The sequence below is a fragment of the Anomaloglossus baeobatrachus genome, chromosome 2, assembly GCF_048569485.1.
Source record: "Anomaloglossus baeobatrachus isolate aAnoBae1 chromosome 2, aAnoBae1.hap1, whole genome shotgun sequence".
NCBI lineage: Eukaryota > Metazoa > Chordata > Amphibia > Anura > Aromobatidae > Anomaloglossus > Anomaloglossus baeobatrachus.
The window spans coordinates 239,447,119-239,471,697 of record NC_134354.1 but is presented as its reverse complement, the minus strand read 5'-3'; the positions used below and the strand labels follow the sequence as shown (position 1 = coordinate 239,471,697).

General features: G+C 42.5%; 1 protein-coding gene across 8 annotated transcripts in view; it reads right to left on the bottom strand.

Moving 5' to 3' along the window:
* The window catches only part of LOC142291292 (complement component receptor 1-like protein), a 99,201-nt gene that overhangs the window by 23,819 nt on the left and 50,803 nt on the right, over positions 1-24,579 (bottom strand). For 2 of the 8 annotated variants that reach the window (XM_075335719.1, XM_075335723.1), the window contains exons 7-11: positions 24,368-24,547; positions 19,950-20,012; positions 17,740-17,796; positions 13,223-13,261; positions 1,591-1,617 (exon numbers count right to left, since the gene is read on the bottom strand). In XM_075335719.1, coding sequence (XP_075191834.1) covers positions 1,591-1,617; positions 13,223-13,261; positions 17,740-17,796; positions 19,950-20,012; positions 24,368-24,547 — 366 coding nt within the window. Of the gene's footprint in view, positions 1-1,590; positions 1,618-13,207; positions 13,262-17,739; positions 17,797-19,949; positions 20,013-24,367; positions 24,548-24,579 lie in introns of all 8 variants that reach the window. The other 6 variants (XM_075335718.1, XM_075335722.1, XM_075335720.1 and 3 more) reach the window with 4 other exon arrangements.

Sequence of the window (24,579 nt, the reverse complement as noted above, 5' to 3'; positions counted from 1 at the left end):
GGAATCGATTTAACAAAGAACACAGAAAAAAAAAAAAAAAAAAAACCCACATGCATTTTTCTGCCACAATGTGTATATTTTTGTGCAGAAAATTTCTGCACCTAATCTGCAACATGCGCACATACCCTTAAGTATGCCAACATCCCCCTATATACAGTATGAGCCCCAATATAGCGCCTCTATGTAAAATGTGAGCCCCCACATAGCTTCAGCTATACAACATAAGCCCCACATAACCTGCTATATATATTATCAACCCTCCATAGACTCCCATGTACTTTGAGCCACCAAACAGCCTCCTATATACAATTAAACCCCCACACAGCCCCATATATACATAGTATGAGCCCCAAAATAACCTCATATACATTGAGTCCAGCTTAACTTTATATTTAGCATCAGCCCCCACATAACCTCCTATACAGTTTGAGCCCCCCCATAGCCCCCTATGTACTTTCTGAGCCACCAAATAGCCTCCTATATACATTTAAGAACCTCGACACAGCCTACTATATACATTCAAGCCCTCACATAGCCCTATATATACACAGTTTGAGCTCTCATATAACCTTCTATATACATATATACACAGTAGGAGCCCCCACACAGCTATGTACATGAAAATATCCCTTACACATAAAAGAATTAAAAACCCACCTCATACTCGCCTTGCTTTTGTTCCCTTGCTGCTCTGCTCCAGCCTCTAGTGCACTGATGCTTCACACATCCCAACGTGCTTTTGTGATGTCATCACGTCTGCTGTGCCTCATTGGTGGAAGACAGAGCCAGTAGTCCCTCCTCCACCAATGTGTTCACCACTGTCTGCATCCTATGAATGCAATAGCGGTGACATCAGAAAGCGATCAGTGGCAGAGGGCACTGTTCAGGTCCACTGTTTACTCGGTATGCGGGCCAGACTGGAAAAGCCAGAGGGCCGGATGTGGCAGTGGCTACACTTTTCCCAGCCATGTTCAGCATGTGGCACCGCTTGTGTGCAAGACACTTAGCAATCACCTGCCGTGTGAATTGCAGATAATGGGAGTCAAGAGATTCTGTTCTCAACTGTTTCATGCAACTGCATTCCCTACCAGTGCTTAGAGAAGTTTCTGAATATGATAAAAAAAAGCTGTGTGATTCAATGCCCTTCCTCATTTTTCATTTCCATAGAGAATGTGGCTGAATTTTGTTTTAAAATCAATAACCATTGAAAAAAAAAAAAAAAAGCATTTAAAATAAAAATTCTGGTTAAGGCCGGTTTCACACATCCGGCTTTTCGCTGGTTTGCCGGATACGGCACACGCAAGTACAGTGTATACAGTACAATAGCAGCGCGACAAGTGCCGGTCACATGCTGTCATGTGACCGGAGCATGTAACCCCGGAAGTTGCGGCGCTGATATTGTACTGTATACAGTGTACTGGCTTGCATCGTATCCGGCAAACCGGCGAAAAGCCAGATGTGTTAAAGCGGCCTAAAAAAGGCCAATTTTTGATGAGTCAAAGACAAATACTCAACCAGTTTAAATGCATCCAATATTTACATATACCTTAATTGGCAAAAAAAAAAAAAAAAAAAAAGTAGGTGTCTTACCCACAATGGCTCCACTGTTGTTTCCACCTGTAAAAAAAAAAAAAAAATAAACTCACATTTAATTTATAAAATATTTTACTAAAAATTATCTATTATGTTTTATATAGCAGTGAATACTAATGTACTATATAATTAAAGTAAAATTCTGAATTCCCAAAACAAAAAAAAACCCAGTTATTTTTAACTTAAAAATATTGATATTCTCCAACTTCATCCTTTAAATGGGTGCTCTCATTTCTCATCCATACAGTGCTTAAACTGCATTTATGTAACAATTTGTGAAATTGGAGTTCACATACCACAGAGCATGAATTGGAGCAGTGCTGCAAAGTCAGGCCACCATTACACAAATAAGATTATTGCAGCACAGGACCATTATTTTATTTAATTTTTTTTTAAACAAATCCATTTGTGGAACTTATTATTTCTATTGATTAAACCATACTTTGTGGGGAAACCCCCTTTAAACTACTGGTATAACCTAAAGCAAACTTTGAACAGATAAAAATCCTATCTGCAATAAATATTTTCATTTATTTTTTCAGAAAAAAAAAAAAAAAAATATTTTATAGACAAATAATTGCCCCTCAGTGCATCCTCAGCAGGGGCAAGGACATAGTGACTCCCATTATACTTGGTTCACGAGCGGAGCCCTCCAAGCGTTCGATTACTAGTTACAAGTACGGAGTGCTCATTTAAATCACTAATCTTTATTCCATAGTATGCAAGAAAAAAAAAAAAAAAAAAAAATCACCACAAAAAAGGAAGATAATACAGCTTTTTAAGGATTATCGCCCGGTGCCTCCATAGAATAGACACTCCTGGCTCTGATGAGCGGTGACTTTCCTCATGCCACCGGTCATCACAGCGTGACCCGGGAGCGGCTGATGCTCAAAGTCTAAGGAATTTGTTCTGAGGCAGCACAGCCTTTGATCCTTTTAATGAAGGACTGTTATGAGAAACGCTGGACTACATTGGAGCTGGGAACTTTGACATCTAATAAATTGGTGAACGAAGAGCAATGTCTTCTTTTTATTTCTCTTTTGTTGTTTTTCAGGTTTCCATTTGTGAACTACATTGGATTCACTACATTGAACCATGTCAGACCTGCATGGTTTCCCTTTCTCCCTTCATAAAATAGTGAAATCAGAGAAAGGATGGGGGCGTGTTTATTTAAATAAACCATTTTGTATGTTTTTTTTTTTTTCTTTTTACTTACTGGGTTAAAGCTGGGTTCACACATAGCGACAGCGACGTCGCTGTTACGTCACCATTTTCTGTGTCGCAACAGCGACCTTGTATGTCGCGGTTATGATCGCTGCTTAGCTATCAAACAGCGACGCAGCAGCGATCATAACGTCGCTACATGTGCAGAGAGCAGGGAGCCGCGCACACTGCTTAGCGCTGGCTTCCTGCTCTCCTAGCTACAGTACACATCGGGTTAATTACCCGATGTGTACTGTAGCTACATGTGCAGAGGAGAACAACAAGAAAAAGAGGAAGGGCACCACCTAGTGGGATCTCATGGTATACTAAACACGTACTGAAGAAGGGGAAGAGGAAAGGTATACCAACATGGGATCACCACAAGAATATGTAAAGAATAAATATTTTATTGATGCACGCAGAAACAAGAAACCACATGTCTCCACACTTGGAGTATGGGCACACAATAACACAATTAAAAACACTTAAAAAGCCAAAGGCATGGACACCATACACGCCAGGAAAGATGACATATAAACAATACAATGTCAATACAATAAAGGTACTCTATAGAATATTGCACAAAGCCCGGTCCCAAAATCGGTCTGTTTATAATGGTGGTAAAACAGAGACTGTATGATATGATATACAGAATGAATGGGATGCAGAACTGAAAAATCACCGTGCAGATACAGATATGTCAACACCTGAATATAAAGGATCACACGTGTTGCAATAAGTTACCCCTATATGTGGTGACCACGGAGGTCAATGAGTCATATAGTAGAGACCTAATGGTATACCATATACATAGCTGATCAGGGTAAAGGTAGCACACGGCAGGTACGTATGGAGGTTTAGACTAGATCCGCAGAACATTCGGTATAGTACAAGTGCACCAACAACAAACACCACATACAGTCAATGTCTCCAGTATAAAGAGATATACACCATACCTATTACCCTTATAATAAACCTGTTAATGCAGCATGTGCAGTATAAACCAGTATATAGTAAATATAGTGTATGCAAAAAAACTGCAGATACACAGAGGTTTAAAGCCTGCACAATATATCTAGCATGTTACAGGTATGTCAGTGAAGGGCAACACAGTCAGTGTCAATATAGGACCAATGATTGTGAAGAGAATATACCTCATGCAACAAATATCCCCAGCAAGTAAGAGATATAAACAGAGCCTGTGAGAATAGGGCCAAGGCCACTAGGGCCATATAAGGCGACCAAGGCAGGGATTTAAAGACTTAGGCTAGAGATAGTGCAAAAGTGGGACCGTACTCACTACCCCAAAAATATAATGGTAACCATAAAGGAGGAGTAGATCGGGAGAGTACCAGCTGAGTTCCTGGCGTGGAACCCCACGCGTATCGCCACGTGTACAGTGGCTTCCTCAGGGGAAAGAAAGGCCTTGGCCCTATTCTCACAGGCTCGGTTTATATCTCTTACTTGCTGGGGACATTGCTGGTTATCAAAAACAGGGGTGACCCAGTGTTATTATTTTCCATTAGTTTATTAAATCATAAAAAGCTGTCCAATAATCTACACAGCGTGCAATTATAGGTCTGTCTATACTATCTACTATTTTATCTCTATAGCATTCATAGGTGTCCAAAAGTGCGATTAATACACATTTGAAAAACGCATCGAAACGCTACAAAAATGTCTGATTCCTGCCAAGAGATGAAGAAATTTCTACATCCAAATGCTCAATGTGTACATATGCTTATTGTCCCTTCAGGAAAAGTTGTTTTTTTTTTTGCAGATAGCATCTCTATATACAGCTGATAACACAGAATACAAGCACGATTGGCGAGGTTATAGCTGACCCTGCTCACTCTACCTTTAGGCTGTGTGCACACGATGCGTTTTTTACCGCGGAAACGCTGCGTTTTGAACCGCAGCGTTTCAGTGGCAAATTGCATGCGTTCAGCTTTCCCAGCAAAGTGTATGGGAAAGCTGAAAAATCAGTGCACATGCTGCGTTTCTTTCCGCAGCGTTTTGGATGCCAAAAATCGGTGCGGAAAGAAAAGCAGCATGTCACTTCTTTTGTGCGTTGTGGCTGCGTTCTCTCCCCCATTGAAATCAATGATGTGGGGTCAGAACGCAGCCACAACGCATGGACCTGCTTTTTTGTTGCGGTCCGCGGCCTTTGTCGGCACGCCAGAACGCAGGCATTTACCTGGAAGTGAGGTCAAGAGGCTTCCTGTTGACCTCACTTCCTGGCAAAGCCCCCGGTGTCGCCAAAGTGCCCGCCCCGACCCCCGACCCCCCTCCCGAAAATCCAACATGGCCGCGCGCACAGTAGCGCACCGGCCGCCCTGCTCCTATGATTTCTGTCGCATGTGCAATAACACATGCGACAGAAAACTGTTCCCCAGGCCCTGCCCGTTCACCCCCTATTCCCCCCGGTGTCATACATACCTGTCCGGTCGCAGCGCTGATCCCCCGCGGCCCCCTCCTCCTCCTTCACAGCAGGCGCCGGCCGGTCACATGAGCAGAGCAGCTGACAGCCAGCACTGTGTTCAGTGTGAGCTGTGCTGGCTGCTCGCACTCTGCAGCTGTGACCCGGGGAGAGTGGGTGCAGATTTTTGCACCCACTCTCCTCAAATGGAGGGTCTGCCCTCCTAGAAAATGGGGGATACGTTTCCTGAACGTGCCCCCATATTCTAGAAGGTCCAGAGGCGACGTGGGACATCCATATGGATTTCTGCGGACCCATTTTTTTTTATTAAATTGGAGAACAAGGGAATGATTTGGGGAGTGTTTTTTCTAATAAAACATTTTTTGTTGTCTTTTTTTGCTTTTGTTTACTGTCAATTAGTTATGTCGGGTGTCTGATAGACGCCGTGACATCACTAATTGCTGGGCTTGATGCCAGGTGACATTACACATCTGGTATCAACCCCATTTATTACCCCGTTAGCCAACGCACCAGGGCGCGGGATGAGTTGGGGCGAAGCGCCAGGATTGGCGCATCTAATGGATGCGCCACTTCTGGGGCGGCTGCGGCCTGCTATTTTTAGGCTGGGAAGAGTCCAATAACCATGGCTCTTCCCACCCTGAGAATACCAGACCCCAGCTGTCAGCTTCACCTTGGCTGGTGATCTAATTTGGGGGGACCCCATGTTATTTTTTTTTTTATTCTTTATTTATAAATAAAAAAAAAAACATGGGGAGCCCTCCAAATTGATCACCAGCCAAGATGAAGCTGCCAGCTGTGGTTTGCAGGCTACAGCTGTCTGCTTTACCCTGACTGGCTATCAAAAATAGGGGGGACCCCACGCCATTTTTTTCATTTTTTTTTTTTTTTTTTTTATTGGATAAATACTAAGCTAGGCACCCTTTAGTGCCACATGAAAGGTACTAAAGGTGCCAGCTTAGAATATGCTGGCGGGGGTAGGACGTTCTATATATTTGACATCCCTTCATCCATTGACGCTTTTTAGGCTGTGTGTCCACAATCAGGGTTTGCAGCGTTATGGGCGCTGAGTGTTTTCCCTGCGTCCATAACGCTGCGTTGTGCAGTAGAAGCACAGTGGAAGGATTTTTGGAGATCCCATGCCCACTGTGCTTCTTTTCTCCGCAGCATAAACTGACCGGTAGCGTGGCTTCCCGAGCCTCAGCATGTCAATTTATGCTGCGGAGACGAGTGTTCTCTGCAGGTAGTATAGAGCTCCACAGCAGCCTGAACCCAAATCGTGGGCATGGGCAGCTGCAGGAAGGCTGACACTGTGTACTAGACGCAGTGTCGCTGGATCATGGCCACATAGCCTTAGGCCCCTTTCACACGTCAGTGATTCTGGGACGTTTGTGCTTTTTTTTAAACGTACCAGAATCACTGACATACGCAGACCCATTATAATGAATGGGTCTGCTCACACATCAGTGATTTTTCACTGCACGTGTCTCCATGCGGCGTACCCGCGTGTGCGTGATTGCCGCACGGAGACATGTCCATTTTTTTCTGGCATCACTGATGTCCCACGGACCACGCAGTGGTGTGATCCGTGAAACACGTGCCAGAAAAAAACGTGCTTTTAAAATAAAAAACATTTTAACTCACCCGGCTCCAGCGATGTCCTCTGCAGCCCGTCCTCCCTGTTCCTTCTGTGCCGGCTCATTATTGTCGCGCATATTCATGATGCACGACACAGCCAACCCGGAAACAGCTGCTGCGGGGGTCAGCGCCGGCCGGATGCTGCACCGCGGGAGCGATCAGCACCATGGAGAGCGGGAGCGGGCGCAGGTGAGTTAATCTCTAAGTGCAATCACGGGCCACGGAGAACGGAGCCCGGATTGCACTTAGACAACCCACGTGTGCCGTGATTCACGGCACACGGAGGGACATGTGCGTGTTTTACACGCCAGTGAAAAACGTCAGTGTTTTCACGGACGTGTGAAACGGGCCTAAAAGTGAGAATATTGTTGCTACAGCAACATTTTGGGTGAAGTAGCTGTGGATTCAAAATGCTTAATATACTCCTGAATAAAATCCTTGATGGGTGCAGATTCCAAAATGGGGTCACTTGTGGGGGTTTTCTGACGTATAGGTACCTAAGGGGCTTGGTGCACGAAGTTTATTTCAACTTTTCCAAAATTCAAATGGTGCTCCTTCCATTCCAAGCCCTCCCATTTATCCAAACAGAATGTGGAGAAGGAAATGACATCACAGGTTTTTTTTTCCAAAGGTCTGTGTTCAACCAACTTTATTATCACTGACAAGTCTTAAAAAACGCACCTAGAAAAACGCATGAAAAACGCATGAAAAACGCATGAAAAACGCATGAAAAACGTATGCATTTTCGATGCGTTGTTTCTCAAAAAGCATTGTTTACAATTCTCCCCTCTGCCAGAGGGTGCGTTTTTTTCCGCGCGGAAAAAAAAGCAACGTGTGCACATACCCTAAGAATGACCTTCGCACAGGAACGTTAAACACTTCAATACAAAAAGATCGGGTTTGGTTCTGATCATTGCAGCTCTATACAGGTGGTATTTCCCAACACAACAAGTAATTGGCGTCTAAGTAAGACTCAGTGGCAAGTGTGAAAGTTGCAAGATTTCTATTTTTGTTATTACAAATTATGTCATGCAAAAAAACAAACAAACACAAAACATTGAAAAAAATATTCCCTCGGCATCCAGTATGATGATGATGATGATACACAAAGACCTTTGTTATTAGCAGGTCTGTGGAGTCTGAGTCCATTTTGTTGGCGTTGGAGTCAGTATAAAATGGACCGACTTACTTAAAATATATGATACATTGGGTACAGTGGTTCAAAGCAGTGTGTGATGATTTTTTTTTCCGATGAATTTGGGAAAGTTATGAAATGTCTGTTCTATTCTTGATCATAGAATCTAGGCTTTTAGATTTAGATTAATCTGTGCTGCACTTCAGCTACGTGATATAAGTAGTGAAGCTCCTCCTCTACAGAGGGTAAAAACAAAGATACAAAGAATGCTTGAAGCATCTCAGAATGGCTGGAGACTCTAGAATGCAAAAGGTGGTAGGATTAAGGTAAGTACTTCTATATTAAAAAAAAAAAAAAAAAAAAAAGGGGGGGGGGGGCTTTACATGCAGCAATATCGCTGGTGAAAGCACCCTCCCCCGTCGTTTGTGCGTCACGGGCAAATCGCTACCCGTGGCACACAACATCCTTATGAGCAATCACACGGACTTACCTGCCTAGCGATGTCGCTGTTGCCGGCGAACCGCCTCCTATCTAAGGGGGCGGTTCGTGCGGCGTCACTAAGCGGCCGCCCAATAGAAGCAGAGGGGCGGAGATGAGCGGCTGTAACATCGCGCCCACCTCCTTCCTTACTCATTGCCGGTGGCTGCAGGTAAGCTGTAGTTCGTCGTTCCCGAGGTGTCACACGTAGCGATGTGTGCTGCCTCGGGAACGATGAACAACCTCTGTCCTGGAACAATCAACAATTTTTTGAAAATGAACGTGTCAACGATCAACAATAAGGTGAGTATTTTTGATAGTTAACGGCCGTTCGTTGGTGTCACACGCAACGACGTCGCTAACGATGCCGGATGTGCGTCACGGGATGCGTGACCCCGGCGACATAGCGTTAGATACATCGTTGCGTGTAACAGGGCCTTTAGAGGTAACCTGTCAGGTACAATATGCACCCAGAGCCACGAGCAGTTCTGGGTGCATATTGCTAATCCCTGCATCTAGTAGCATAGATAAGAGATCTTTAGAAAAAGTATTTCTAAAGATCTTAAATCATATGCTAATGAGCACAGGAATTAGTCCCGAGGGGGTTATATCTCTCGACTAACCCGCCCTCTTAGCGTGTTAGTACCCACAGGGGTGTACTAACACGCTATTCAATTCAGCATCTCCAGCGGTGACACGCGTACCTGTGTTCAATGTGACCGCACTTCCGAATGCCAGGCACTTCCAGTCATGTGCAGTATGAAGTCGAGTATACACGTCGGCTTCAGAGAGGTCTAGTGCACATGACCCCGAAGTGCTGGGCATTCAGAAGATGGTCACAGCGAACACAGTTACATGCATCACCGCTGGTGAACTAAGGGGTGTACTAAGAGCAGCTACTTTCTAAAGCTCTCTATCTATACTAGAGTATACAGGGATGGTTAGGCAGGGATTAGCAATATGCATCCAGAACTGCTCGTGGTTCTGGGTGCATATTGCACCTGACAGGTTCCCTTTAAAGCAAGTCTAACCTTTCAATAAACAGCTAAATACAGTAAATGTATCACAACCATGAGTGATGTATGAGGGAGTCAGAGTTTGACTCGGAATCAGGGAAATTGAGGAGTCTGAGTCAGCGGTTTGGCTTACCGACTCCACAGCCCTGGTTATTAGGAACAAAGTGATTAAAAGGGAATCGATCAGCAGGTTTTTGCTATGTAATCTCCAGACAGCATGCTGTAAAAGTTAAAACATAAAATTTCAGCGATATCTCTCTTGTGAAGGTCTGTTGTTGATTTGCAATGGTTTAAGCAGCAGGACCTTATTGCTGTGACTAGCTGGCATGTTACACATGGTCCTGCACACCCCTCCTCTAAGTGGCACCTCAATGTCAATGTACAGTGTCTATAGAGAGCCTGATGTAGGTGGGGCAGTTCTCAGCTCTGCTGCATGGCTAAATCTACAAGTTATGTTTATATCAGAACAGCTGCACTCAGTAATTAAGTGATATATCATTGGATTCAGGATCTCTTTGCCTACATAAAGCTGCTCTTAGATGACGTAGCAAAAACCTGCTACCAGATTCTCTTTAACAAGTAAATTGCTATTAAGTATAAACAAAACTTGCAACAGTCAAAATAATGAACACCTATTTTAACAATGTAACCACCTATTGGCTGGTTCTTACACAAAATGGTTTTATATGACAAAAATTAGAAATCACAACTTTACTCTGTGGTATTTATGATTTTCATTGGGGGTTCAACTTTTAACTTGCTGAATACAGTTGGTTGGCACAATTGTAGTGTTTGACCTTGTTCACACAGTAGAAATTTGGTGGATTTTTTCAGACAATTTTATTAAAAAGAGAAATCTCTATAAATTCACTCCTGAGTTTTAGCTGTTAAAAGCGCTCGCAAAATAGGTCTCAGTTCATTACTTTAAGAACAATATCTTCACGATCTTAAAGTGTTTAACCATAACATGTTCTTTTCGGATCTTCTTTCTTAGAATAAAAAATTTGTTGGGGGGGGGGGAAAGAGTATCCTTGCAGACTTAGGAGATATCCGTTTCTTTTGAGATTGGTACAAATTTAATGTAGGAAATTAATCTAAAATTGGTTGTAACCTACTTTTTACTATTTACTGAACATTGGAAAAATAAAGATTTGGCTAAATGTTTGAATTACTTATTTTGACCTATTCAGGTGGTGTTTCTGCATTTGGTATCAACATGACCTCACAGAACATAGCAGTGAGATCATTCCAGTGAAGGTCTATTGAGTGACATCACTGAAACGGGTTATCCGAGGCCAGAAGCAAAAACCCTGCTTAGTGAGAAACAGGAAGCTGAAAGGCGTGAATACGACAAGATAAGAAATTACGGTAAATGTTTTATTTTCTCAAACATTAGTTCAGCTTTATGCTGGCAAAAAGTAGTGGACAACGCCTGAATCTGTGTGTCTGTCGGTGTGTGTGTTGGGGGGGGGGGGGGGGGCTGGGGTGGAAGCTTCGTTTAATGGCAACGCCCCCTTTTGCCAGCACAATCTCAATGATATCGTCATCCTCCAATGTATATTATGATTGAATAGGCAGCCATTGGCCTGTCTGAGTCTAAGAACAGGTGTGACAACATCTCTAGATCATGCCTGCTGTGTCGAGCCTCAGTCACATAGCACATACAAAAACAGCACATGGGGAAATAGGGCTAGGTGAGTACTTTTTCGTATTTTGTCAGTACTTGTAAGGGACTGGGTTGATTCATACTGTGGCTGTGGAAGCCATCATACTGGAAGGACAGAGGTTACTATGGAGGCCATCACAGTGGAAGGACTGAGGTCACTGTGGAGGCCATCATACTGGAAGGGCAGAGGTCACTGTGGAAGCCTCAATGTGTGTTGATAAACGTGGGAGGATTATACCAAGTTGATGCATTGTTGTGGCATCATAAACTCTATGATGCAATAAAAAAAAAAAAAAAAAAAAAAAAAAAAAAAAGGTAGAGAACACGAAAAGACTTCAGTACGGGTAAAATTATTTAGTAAGTGTCATGATCCATGGCCTTTCTTCCTGTTGAGAGCTGTGCCATTAGCCCACCTACCAAGCCAATTTTTAAGAAAAGGGGTGGAGGAAGGGTCCATTTAGGATTTTTGTTATGGGGTCCCATGATTTCTAGGTTTGCCCCTGAATGAATCTACAATACAAATAGTCATCCATGCCATAGATTGCTGCCAAGGAAAATCAGTTCCCTTTACATAAACGTGCTGGTTTTTAAATGGAAGGTGTCATGTAAAAAAAAAAAAAAAATCAATAACTGAAAAAATGTAAAGTATTAATGTTTTATTTAAATATTGTTTGTTTTTAATTGAGAAAATATAAAAAAAAAAATAAAAGTTTGATATTTTCCACTCTTAAACACTAGGGGGAGCAGCTCCTGAAATCCTACTGTAGAACTAGCTCACATTACAACTGCAGTGAAAGTGGGTGGAATCTGCTCTCCTGTGTGTGATGTCACACCTCCCCCTCCCAATCTGGGAGTTTCCAAAAGGATAAGGGAAGATGAAATTTAGGATCACAGTGTGGGGCCATTTTGTTGGTGACCGCAAAGTGATCCTAATGTCTAAAGTGTCACCGAGAACAGCTGCATAGTGCTCATCACATAGCGCTCTGCACACCCCGTACCAGCAATGTTCTGCAGCACGCATGCTCACCCGCAATGCTCTGCAACACGCATGCTCACATTCCGTGCTCCTCCGTATACCGCGCTCCGCTGTATTCCGGGAGTGACGTAGGTGGCAACGGTGGGAGGGAGAGCGGTTGGAGGGAGAGCAGGGGGGAGGGCGGAAGCGGCAAGAGAGCGGAGGCCAGGGGGAGGGGCGGTGGCAGCGGCAGCAGCAGGGGGGAGAGCGGCGGGAGGGGGAGGGGCGGTGGTTCAGGGTGGGGGGGCAGATTTGAGAGGATAGCTGCCCCGACCCGGAGCCGGTACACACACATCCCACACAGGTCCACAAAGATGGCGCTGATCTCCTCCCTCTGCTGTGATCTCGACAGCCCAGGGGGCACGTCCATTTCACAGCAGAAGCTGTCTCTGTGTTAAGTATAGGGGTTGGAGCCAGACACCGGTCTTCTATGCCTAGGGCGCTGCTGTATTTGAGGTGAGTCACTGTCGTTACTCACAGCAAATCCAAGATGGCAGCGCTCAGTCTTTCAGTAAAACTAGAATTAAATAAAAACTAAATAAACAGTGAATTTATTTTTGCATTAAAAATACTTGACTTCATAATCACTATTCTGAATACAAAAATAAAAAACGCGACACCTTACTTTTAAATTCAAGCTTCATCCACAGTAATTGGTCACAGAATTCTGTAACAAATCTGCTGTAAATCTCCACATTGTAATGTGATTAGTGCAATATACTGTTTGGTTTGTACTCCTATAAAGAAGCCAATCTAAACAGTCAGAGCCTGTGTGTAAGGCATGGGAGTGCAGCAGCCCAGGTCTCTGACTTTTCACAGAATGCTTGAGGATGCTGCAAATACTCTATGCTAGTTTATGTACACAACAGAAGACAGAAATGCTGCACATTTTTAGTGAGCATTTTGCCAACCTTTTGCATTCAGGCTAACCACAGATTTGCATCGAAATTTGAAGGCATGTTTACGGCAGACTTTTTACACCCATCTGGACGTATCCTTGTTACTTATGTTCAATATTTTACGTTACCTCCATTTTCCTCACCGTTATCCTTTTTAGTTGTATTTTGAGAGACAGTTGAACCTGGGATTTAATAAACAGGACTTTGAATTTCAGTAAAAAAAAGCCACCCATCAATGCTTGTGAAAAGTTCTCTCTTCATTCAAAAGGTCACTGACTAACAATAGATTGCTAAGCAAATTCATGCTGCTAAAACAGCTCAAGGAAGCTCAACTTTGTATTTTTTGTTTTACTTAAAGGGGTTGTCCAGTCAAAAATGACAAGTCTGCAGTCACTATGTAACTGCAGACTTGTGAATTCTCTCATTGCACGCACTGATAGGATTTTCCAGTGTCCGTGTTGGGAACGACAACACACTTGCATTGAGCTTGTTGGAAACAGTCTAGTCTGGTTCTGTCCGAAAGGAAGCATATCGCATACTTTCACTCATGTGACCACTGTTCCCGACTCAGACACTGGAGAATCCTCTTTGAGAATTAACACGGGTGCCGCCATAGTGTGACTGCAGGCTTGTTGTAGAGGGACAACCCCTTTAAGGTACCAATATACATTAGACGACAGTTGTCCAACTATCCCTTGATATAGTATCAGATCTGTTGGATTGTAACATGTCCAGTTCTTTGATCATGTGGAGGTAAGTAGGACGCCGCCATTTCCTGACAGAAAATATATCCTCACTTCCATAACTAGGCTATTTATTTACAGTAGGTATGGAAAGTATTCAGACCCGTGTGAATTTTTCATTGTAGCCATTTGGTAAATTCAAAAAAGTACATTTTTTTCCTCAATGCACACTGCAATAAATTTTGAAAACATTTCTAGATTTTGGTTTGGTTTTTTTTCTGACAAGATGGGTCTGGTCAGAAAAAAAAACCCCAGAAAGGTTTTCAAAATTTATTAAAGAAAAACTGAAATATCACAGACCTGGTGTTATTATACAAAATAATGGATACTGTGAACTGTGGTTTTACTAATTTTTCATTGAAAGCTGGATTTTATCATAAGCTGGATCATTCATCCTTCACCCATGAATACTTTCCATACCCACTGTACTGTATATACAGTAGATGTCCTGTGTAGTTGCTGTCAAAGACAGCTATCATCAGTATGCGAGCAGCTTTTAATCAGTATGTCTTTACCTAACTTTGAGGCAGTTCAAAGGACTTGTCCCACAAACAAAAAGTGCCGTTTAAGCAGTTGATAATTGAAAATTAAACAATTTCACAATTGGATGTGTTAGGAAAAGAGGTTGTTGTGCAGAAATAAACTTATAATAGAGCACCTGATACATCCAGTAACCGTCTGTGCCCGACCATGTAAAGATGCTGGAGCTGCTGGTCAGTCATGTCGTTTGATCTGACCAGACACAAATTAGCAAGGGGAGCGAGAATACGTGAATATACGATACTACTTCAGGGCCTCTTCCATGTTGCGGATTTGAATGACATTACTACTCTTTGCATGTTTCTTTCATCTAAGTAGCGAACGTATGTGATTATAGTAGAGAACTTGTGCAGCAAAAGCATGATGGCCAGACACACAACTTTATACATCCAGCCACTGTGCTTGTTGTACTTCGCTGGGGTGATTCACTTAGGAGAGTTGAAGGGTCCTTTACTATAGCACAAACACTTGCTCAGAAAAGTTGTATATTCACTAAAGGCCACTTTACACACAGCGACATCGCTAGCGATGTAGCTAGTGAAAGCACCCGCCCCGGTTGGTTGTGCGTCACGGGCAAATCGCTGCCCGTGGCACACAATATCGTTAGTCCCCATCACACATACTTACCTGCCTAGCGACGTTGCTGTGGCCGGCGAACCGCCTCCTTTCTAAGAGGGCGGTTCATGCGGCGTCACTAAGCGACCGCCCAATAGAAGCGGAGGGGCGGAGATGAGCGGGCGTAACATCCCGCCCACCTCCTTCCTTCCTCATTGACGGCGGCCACAGGTACGATGTTGTTCCTTGTTCCTGCGGTGTTACACATAGCGATGTAGCTATCGAGGCCAGATGTGCGTCATGAATTCCGTGACCCCAACGACAGCTCGTTTGCGATGTCAATGCGTGTAAAGTGGCCTTTACCCTCCCCTCCTCTTGTTATCTTCTGTGAGATCAATACCAACAGCATGACTGAACAGCATCTAATGTATCTCTGCATGGTCTGTCACAGGCACATAGGATGCACTGGAGTCCAATTATAGATTTATGCCAGCACAGCAAAAATTATTTTTTGTGAACACATCCAATTGTGAATCTGCCTAGTTTCACATAATCTATTGATCAAACTGCACTGTTATTCTGGAGACAATCCTTTGAAAAGACCCCACTTACATACTTCAGAGTAGATAAGGAGATGGGGGCAGATTCTGTGTCAATTTCCTTAATACAACTGCGAGCAGTCTGCATTCAAAACATTTCCCTTGTTCTCATGCACAGGAAGGGAAGAAAAAAAAAAAAAAAAAAAAAAAAAAAAAAGATTTTTGTTTGTGACAGGAAAAATAAAAATAAAAAAACTCAAAAAGAATGAGCATGTGAACCATGTGTTCCACACAGAAAGCGAGACAGATTAGTGGGACAAGTCCTCACTGAACCAAACGGGGCGAATCTTCGTGCAGATCCATGGAGTAGTCAACGTTTCATATGTTTGCTAATTTTCTTCTACAAAGGATATTGTGAATTCTTCAGAGGCAAGTCTGACATGAGAAACATGCCCTAAAAAGATTACTGCCTTATCATTAATATATGTATTTTCCTATCTTAATGAGGGCAGCCGGTGACTCGCACAGGTGGTAACCGCTGCCCTACTGACTACGGTAATAGATCTGCTCTCCCCAGCCTCAGAGTGCCTCTATCAGCTGCCTCCTTCTGCTGCTGGCAAGTTTCCACCTGGCTATAGGGAGGCATGGCCAGACTCTGCAGACATTTAATTCCATTGAGTTTAGGTATATTGGCCTATCTCCAAGTAGTAGAGGATTCATTAGGCAGCTCCTCCCACCACTCCTTGCCTGATCTTGTTTCTAGTTCAGTTTCTGTCTAGATCCCTGCAAGATGCTTTCTGTATTGTCTCCTGTTTTCTGACTTGCCTACCAGCCATCTCCGCTTCAGACCTTGGCTACATATATTAATTCTGTGCTGCCTGCCCTGACCTTGGGTTGTCCAACAGTCTTTTGCCTTCATCCACCTATACCGTACCTTGCACCAGTGTCCCTGACCCTCTGGTTAGCTGGTTCAGTCCTGGGGACTGCCCTGGAGTGGTCACTGGTGACTATTAGTGTACCAGTTACCAAACCAATCCTTACCATCAGAGACTCTAGTGAACATTCAGTAGTCACGCCCCTCCAGGGTAAGCCCACCCTGTGGCACAGTGGATCCACACCCACTAGCGTTACATACAGCTATAACAGTGTCCACTCTGTTGGGAAGATTTGGAACTTTCTGGAAATTTTTGCCCATTTATCCAAAACCATATTTGTGATGACACACACTGCTGGTGGGACAAGAAAACTGGCTTCTATTTTCCATTCTACCTAATTCCAAAGGTATACGATGAGGTTGCGGTAGATCGGGGCTCTGCAGATCACTCCAAAATCTTACAATCATGCCTTTATGACCCTTACTTTCCATACTGGGCAGGACTGTACAGTCATGCTGCAAAATAAAGGCTCTTCAAAAACTGTTTGCACAAAGTTGGAAGCATAACATTGTCCAAAATGTCTCGATATACTGAAGCAGTAGTTTTTCCATTCACTGGAACTAAATGGCCCCAGCACTAGCAGTGTTTCATCAAACTTTACAGCTGGCACAGTGCAAGTAAAGCAGGCAACGTTGTCCTTGAATGCGCCAATCCCAGAGTCATCCATCAGATTGCCAGAAACGGAGGCAAAATTTGTCACTCCACAGAACAGTTCTCCCCAGAATCCAGCAGTGACATATTTTAAACCACTCCAACCAATGCTTGGTATTGTGCTTGGTGATATAAGGCTTGCATGTAGCTGCTTAGCGATCGAAACCCATGTCAAAGTTCCATATGCACATTTTTTGTGCTGATATTTATGGCAAAGGTTTAGAGATTTGCAATTACCAAGTGAGCAGACTGCAGGTGCCATTTATACAATATATGCCTCAGTGTTCAGAGATCCAGCTCCAATTTGATATAGACGGTAAATTCATGGATCTAATGATTGTAGAATATTTCGGAGGGAAGAAAGGTTATAGACTAACTTGTTAGACAGGAGGCATTCAAATCACAGGACTTCAGTGGAGTTCAGTGAACTCTTGAGAATAATATTCTTTACAAATGTTTGTAAAGGCAGACTGCATGGCAAGAGGCTTGATTTTATTATTCCATTACAATGGGACTGAATGAAAAACAAAACTCATTGAAGAGGTGTGTCCTCTACTTTTGTCTATATAGTGTGTGTGTTCTACCCTGAATAAATGGATACAATTATCATTGTAGGTTATTCACGTGATCTCAACCATATCATACAAATGCATTTATCCCTTGTGCTAAATTATTTTTTTTTTTATTTGACCTTTACCTCCATTATTCTCATCTTTCTTCTTTGTGGTTGATGGTTTTTGACTGACAGTTGTACCTAAAAATAACAAATATGGCTTTGATAGGTGGGTTTTTCTACTGAAATTCATAGGATTTTGAAATCTCTTTGCGGATTGTCTACAAAGCCCATGCTCCCAAGTAGTACAGAAGAATCATTGCGACTTCATTTGGTAACCGGATTGTTTGAGAAAGTTGAAATTGTTCCATTCATCCCACATTATTACTTCTGTACTTTTGGAAGAAAAGCCAAAACATAGTTCCCACTCATGCAAACATTGGCTACGAGCAAAACATAAAAATTTGCTTCAAAAGGTCAGAGATTAGAATTTTAAGTGCATCCAAAGCAGGAACTAAAACATAAATTAGCAATTCCATCACCCAAAGATTGAGAACTTCCAACATCATATAATGCTCTGCCCTGTCTAGTAATCAACATTAAACTGGTACGCCACAAGCTCAGGACAATAAAGGAGTATATACCGTACAGTTTAGCTTTTTATTCTTTGTTATCTTGAATTTTGTCACTACTGTTTTTTTAATCATTTGTATAAGAGATTGACTAACCCGATAGATATTGTTTGACAGGAATAAAAAGGAAATTTTCAATAACTCGTTACAGTGGAATGAATTTTGGTGGAAAACCACTTGGACTGGATACTATCTAATGACAAAGCAATTTCTAAAATCATTAAAAGGGTTGATTCACCATCGTACTTTTTTTTTTAATGAGGAAAATGTTTGGGTTTTTTTTCCTTCTATTTTCTAGTATTCAAAATAATGCATGGTTATAAAGATCTTTTGTTTTATTACATGGATGGTGCTCTTTAGAATTACTAACAATGCCTGCAATTTGGTTCTGTGTATATACAAGTGATCCCAGTATGAACAATCAGTCATTCTTCAGTCTCTGTGGTAGCACTCAACAGTAAAAGTTGACTTGGGCGGCTGCTGTCTTCTAGTGCAGTAAAAAGGCAGGCGGTAGCACGTAGGATGGACAGCTCAAATTTTACTGCCAAGTTCTGCAACTACGGTAGATTTGACTACACTTGCTCAGCCATCTGTGTTCTTTTCATCATATCAGCAGGTTATGTACATAATACCCCTTAAGGCCCAGTCACACACAACGACTTTCCAGCGATCCCGAAAACGATGCGACCTGATAGGGATAGCTGGTAAGTCGCTGGGAGGTCGCTGGTGAGATGTCACACAGTCAGATCTTACCAGCGATGCAGGAACGATACAGGTCGCAGTAGCGACCTGTATAACGATCTCAGCAGTCACTGTGACCCTGTCACACCGTGTCAAACACAGCCATGTGTCCTGCCCAGCAGGACATCGCCTTTCAAGAAAATGGCCTGGAACATTCTGCAACGACTAGAGATCTCACAGCAGGGGCCTGATCGCTGGTAGGTGTCACACATAACCAGATTGCTAACGGGATCGCTACTGCGTCATGGAAACAGTGACTCAGCTGCGATCTCGCTAGCGATCTCGTTATGTGTGACGGTACCATTAGCTTTTTACTGCACTAGAAGATAGAGCTGGCCAGGACAAATAAATTAGCTACATTGATAGAAGAATAATTGTCTGCGCATGCTCGGCCACGTAAGATCAGTTATGTATACAGAACCACACTGTGATCATAATTAACTCTATTGGGCACCATCTTTCTGATAAAATAGAAATAATTTTACATTTTATAATCATGCATTGTTAAGTATAAAGTAAATTTAAAAAAGGGGGAAACTAACAGTTTATTTATAAATAAATACATACAAGTATGATTTAGGCACGGCAACCCCTTCAAGTATATACACAAATAGGCCAGATCAAGGGATGCAATTTCATAAACTTTAAAACACACTATATTCAATCTAATGTCGATTCCTATTCTTAGGACACAAATTTGGAAACATTCCTAAAACCAAATATCTAAAAGTTGTATAGGAGGCAATAATAATGTTGGAAGCAGATTTAGCATGAAATACTAGGTCTCAGCGATTCATATAAAAAAAAAAAAAAAATAACTAAACCCAATAATAAAATATTATAAAAAATAAAGCCAATAATAAAAATATTTAATCATTTTGAATAGAAGGCAAATGTGCTTTGGTTCTTTTTCTTCAATATAAACTTATTATGAGGATTTAGTTATTCTTTTGCAAATTGCCCAATAGATTAGAGTTTTACCTCCACTTTCAGTTTCCTTCGCCTTTGTTGTTGTTGTGGTTGTTGGAGCCTGAGTAACAGTTTCTGATGTTAAAAAATAGGTGTTAATAACAAATTAGTAAGGATTAGTACTAATATACCTGCTACTATAACTCTAAAGACACAGACATGCACAAAAGCTGATTATTTAACTAAATGCAGCCAAGCAGCATTTTCTTTAGTAGGACAATGACGTGAGCACTGTATACATGGCAATTTTAGTTTTCACAAACATTTTAATATGTTACTGTTATAAACACAAAAGTCCCATAGACAGGAGGTGTACGGACACGGTTAGGTTAATTTACTATGCAGATTAGGTAAGTGATGCACTTGTTTTTTTTTTATTAAGGAGTGCTGGCCAAAGCCAAAAGGAGTGCTGGACAAAGACAAGTAAAGCACATGACTATCTCCCCAAATCCCATGGATAATGAATGGAGCAAACATTGCTTTAGGCTATGTTGGTGCGTTTTTGCCGCGTTTTTTAGCTGCGGATTTGCCTTGGTTTTATGTAAATCCATGCTAATAAAAACTGCTTTTTACAGTCCCAGCAAAGTCTATGAGATTTCTGAAATAACACACACACAATTTTTTTTCTTGACTGTTGTCAAATACCTGCGTTTTTGCTTCAGATTTCAAAGAAAGAGCAGGTCAATTCTTTGCAGCATTTTTACAATGTTTTTTTCATTGATACAACCCATTTTGTAGAAAAAAAAAAATCCGCAAATCCGCACCAAATCCACAGCAAAATGCAGAGTACTAGCTCTCAGGACTGGATTTCACAGCCTTAGGCTGGGCAACAGCAGACCGTGATTTTATCTGTATACTTTAATACAGCTATATTGCAGTATAAAAAAGCAATAAAGTGCAAGTACAAGTGATAAGAGGCTTGCAGATTCAAATCCCTAATGAAGCTAAAAGTAAAGCAACAATATAATAAATATGATTCCCAGAATAATGCGAGAGATAAGATTTAAGAATATATCCATATCGATATCCATATCTGTATCTATAATCTATCTATCTCTGAGTTAGCAAAATCTAACATTAACCTGTAAGTAAAACACTGTAAAGCAAATATAAGAATTTAAAATGCTGGAATTGACGTTATTTAATCAATGCACCTACTCCAAAGCTGCAATAAAAAAAAAGAAATCAAAACGTTTCATGTAAAATGTTGCCATCAGCAACAACAAATGCAACTGCAAATCAACAGAATCACCTGGAGATCAGTTTTTCTATAAGCCATTTGTAAACTCAATAATCTTCATTGCCGGGTACAAAAAAATAAAAAAAAAAAAAATAAGATAAAAACACATTACTGTGAAAATGGTGTAGCGCGATTGCTGCAATTTAAACTGACTGAGCAGCAGTGCTACACAACTTGTGTAGTTCCTCCTAGCAAAATGAAAAGTAATAAAAAAAAAAAATATTAATGAAACCCCCAGAGAGGTCCCAGCCCATAAACGCTTATCTGAATGGGGAGGGGTGAGACAATAGGTACAATATTGTTCAAGGGACAAACTCTTTTGTGTCGCCAAGGGAACTATGAATAAAGCTGCATGATGTAGTCACTCTGCTGGTATCTGCACCAAAACTGATATAAACTGCACAGTGATGTAACAGAGGGGTCAGATGAGAACAGGGTGGAGTGGGAATATTTGTGGCCCGGTCATGTACAGGATATGAACTATGGCTACATGACATGTGCCTTCTTGGAGCAGAGTTTTCAAGATACGGAAGGAACAATTCTAAAGCGTACCATGCATTATAGATCGCTGTGGGATAAACGATGGTTCGGCAGGTAGCTATCTGGTCTGACTTTCCTACAAACAGGAGCACTTAAGGTACCGTCACACTTAGCGACGCTTCAGCGATCCCACCAGCGATCTGACCTGGCAGGGATCGCTGGAGCGTCACTACATGGTCGCTGGTGAGCTGTCAAACAGGCAGATCTCCATAGCGATCAGAGATCAGCCACCAGCGACCTGTGTAACGATGCTGTGCTTCATAACCATGGTACACATCGGGTTACTAAGCAAAGCGCTTTGCTTATAGTTACCCAATGTGTACCTTGGCTACGTATGCAGGGAGCAGGAAGCCCGCTTCTAGAAGCTGCGGACGCTGGTAACCAAGGTAAATATCGGGTAACCAAGCAAAGCCTTTGCTTGGTTACCCAATATTTACCTTGCTTACCAGCGTCCGCAGAAGCCAGTTCCCTGCTCCCTGCACATTCAGATCGTTGCTCTCTCGCTGTCAAACACAGTGATGTGTGCTTCACAGCGGAAGAGCAACAACCAAAAAAAAATAGTCCAGGACATTCAGCAACAACCGGCGACCTCACAGCAGGGGCCAGGTCGTTGCTGGATGTCACACACAGCGACATCGCTAGCAAGATCGCTGTTGCGTCACAAAAACCGTGACTCAGCAGCGATGTTGCTAGCGATGTCGCTTAGTGAGACGTGGCCTTTACTCTGCCAAGCACGCCAGTGTTCTCTATTAGTTCATCGATCTCTCGAGGTGGCTTATCTTGCTGACAACAAAAGGATTGGCTGCCTTAAAAATCGGTCACATCCTTCCCTGATATCATCTGTTGAAGGAGCTTTGTCAGCCCTTAAACACACTAGACTGTCCATATCGCAGATTCAGATTAGACTAATATGTATAGGGTCCATAAAGGGTTATTCCCATCTCCAATGTCCTACAGTATCTCAATATGTAGTAGGAGAAATAATATTATCATATACCTCCAATTAGAAATGTAATATAGTTCTCCTGATATAGCCCTGTCTCTCTTACCTCAGGTGCAGGGCATTGCAGGTTAAGTATCTATGGTTACGACCACTGAAAGTGACAATTAATTGCTTGTGGGCGTAACCATGGATACATAAGCTGCAATGCCCTGCACATGAGGTAAGAGACATTGCTATATCAGGAGAACTATACTACATGTCTAATTGGAGGGATTTGTTAAAATTATTACTACATTTACTACATATTGGGAGAGGATCTTGGAGATGGAAATATCCCTTTCATAGAATGGTTAACGAACTTCTGCAGATGTGAGAGGATATAATAGTGGAGAACAACAGTTGCACTGTAAATGGCTAACCAAGGATGCGGAGAGATCTGACAGACAGAAATAAGAGAGTGTAGAGTGTAGTGTATGGCGGGGAGGAGTGGTCTGGACCAGTAGGAGAGTGATGAATTTTGTGGTCCCTCTTTGCGCTCTATACAATTTGGGAGGCAGGTTGGTACAATCGGACTGTTACTAGTAATTGCTCATTTTTTTTGCTTTCCCTATAAACATGGCAACAAAGTTATTGTTGCCTGCCAATATCTTCAATGCACCCAGCAAGGGACTGAATCCAGTCACCCTTCTAGAACATTTGCCATGTAGAAACTATACAGTGCACACTTTCATATGAAGGTTACATCAAGTCTATCTAGACGAAGTTAGTCTATCCGGCTTCTGTTGACTTAGAGTCGCAGCTAATTTTAATTTATGTGCATTAGTTTTTACCCTACCCTCTTCTAAGAGCATTGACTTTCTCCTTTAATATAGCTGCTTGAGGGCTTTTTTCCCCCCATGGGATAATGTGTATATTCACATCAAGCTAAGGTCAAACATTGTAGTAGATAAGAGCAGATCTAATCTTTCGTTGCTGCGTTATAACTCCAAGCCATGTACACCAGGTCTGCCTAAAGCTGGGTTCACACTAAGCGACAGCGACGACGTCGCTGTTACGTCACCATTTTTTGTGACGTAACAGTGACCTTGTACGTCGCTGTTATGATCGCTGCTTAGCTGTCAAACACAGCAGCGATCATCACGACACGCGTCGCTGTGCTGCAACATGTGCAGAGAGCAGGGAGCCACGCACACTGAGCGCTGGCTCCCTGCTCTCCTAGCTACAGTACACATCGGGTTAATTACCCGATGTGTACTGCAGCTACATGTGCAGAGAGCAGGGAGCCGGCACTGGCAGCGTGAGAGCGGCGGAGGCTGGTAACGAAGGTAAATATCGGGTAACCACCTTGGTTACCCGATGTTTACCTTGGTTAGAGCTTACCGCAGGCTGTCAGACGCCGGCTCCTGCTCCCTGCACATTCAGGATTGTTGCTCTCTCGCTTTCACACACAGCGATGTGTGCTTATCAGCGGGAGAGCAACAATAAAAAAACGAACCAGGGCTGTGTGTAACGAGCAGCGATCTCACAGCAGGGGCCAGATCGCTGCTCAGTGTCACACACAGCGAGATCGCTAATGAGGTCACTGCTGCGTCACAAAAACCGTGACTCAGCAGCGATCTCAGCAGCGATCTCGCTGTGCGTGAAGCACCCCTAAGAGTACTGTGTGAAATAACTAAATAACTAAAAGGTGGTGGAAGCAATACTTACTGCTGCAGGTAGGTAGAGGAGGGTCCCACTGACTACTAGCATTGCATTTTACAGAAGACTCTCCAGTCATGGTGTAGCCTGATAAACACTGAAATCGAACAGCATAGTTTAGAGTGTATGGACCAACGAATCCAGATAATTTCTGTGCATTGGCGACATCTGGAGATGAACATTCCACCACTGCACGAGAACAAAAAGACAAAATTTAAAAA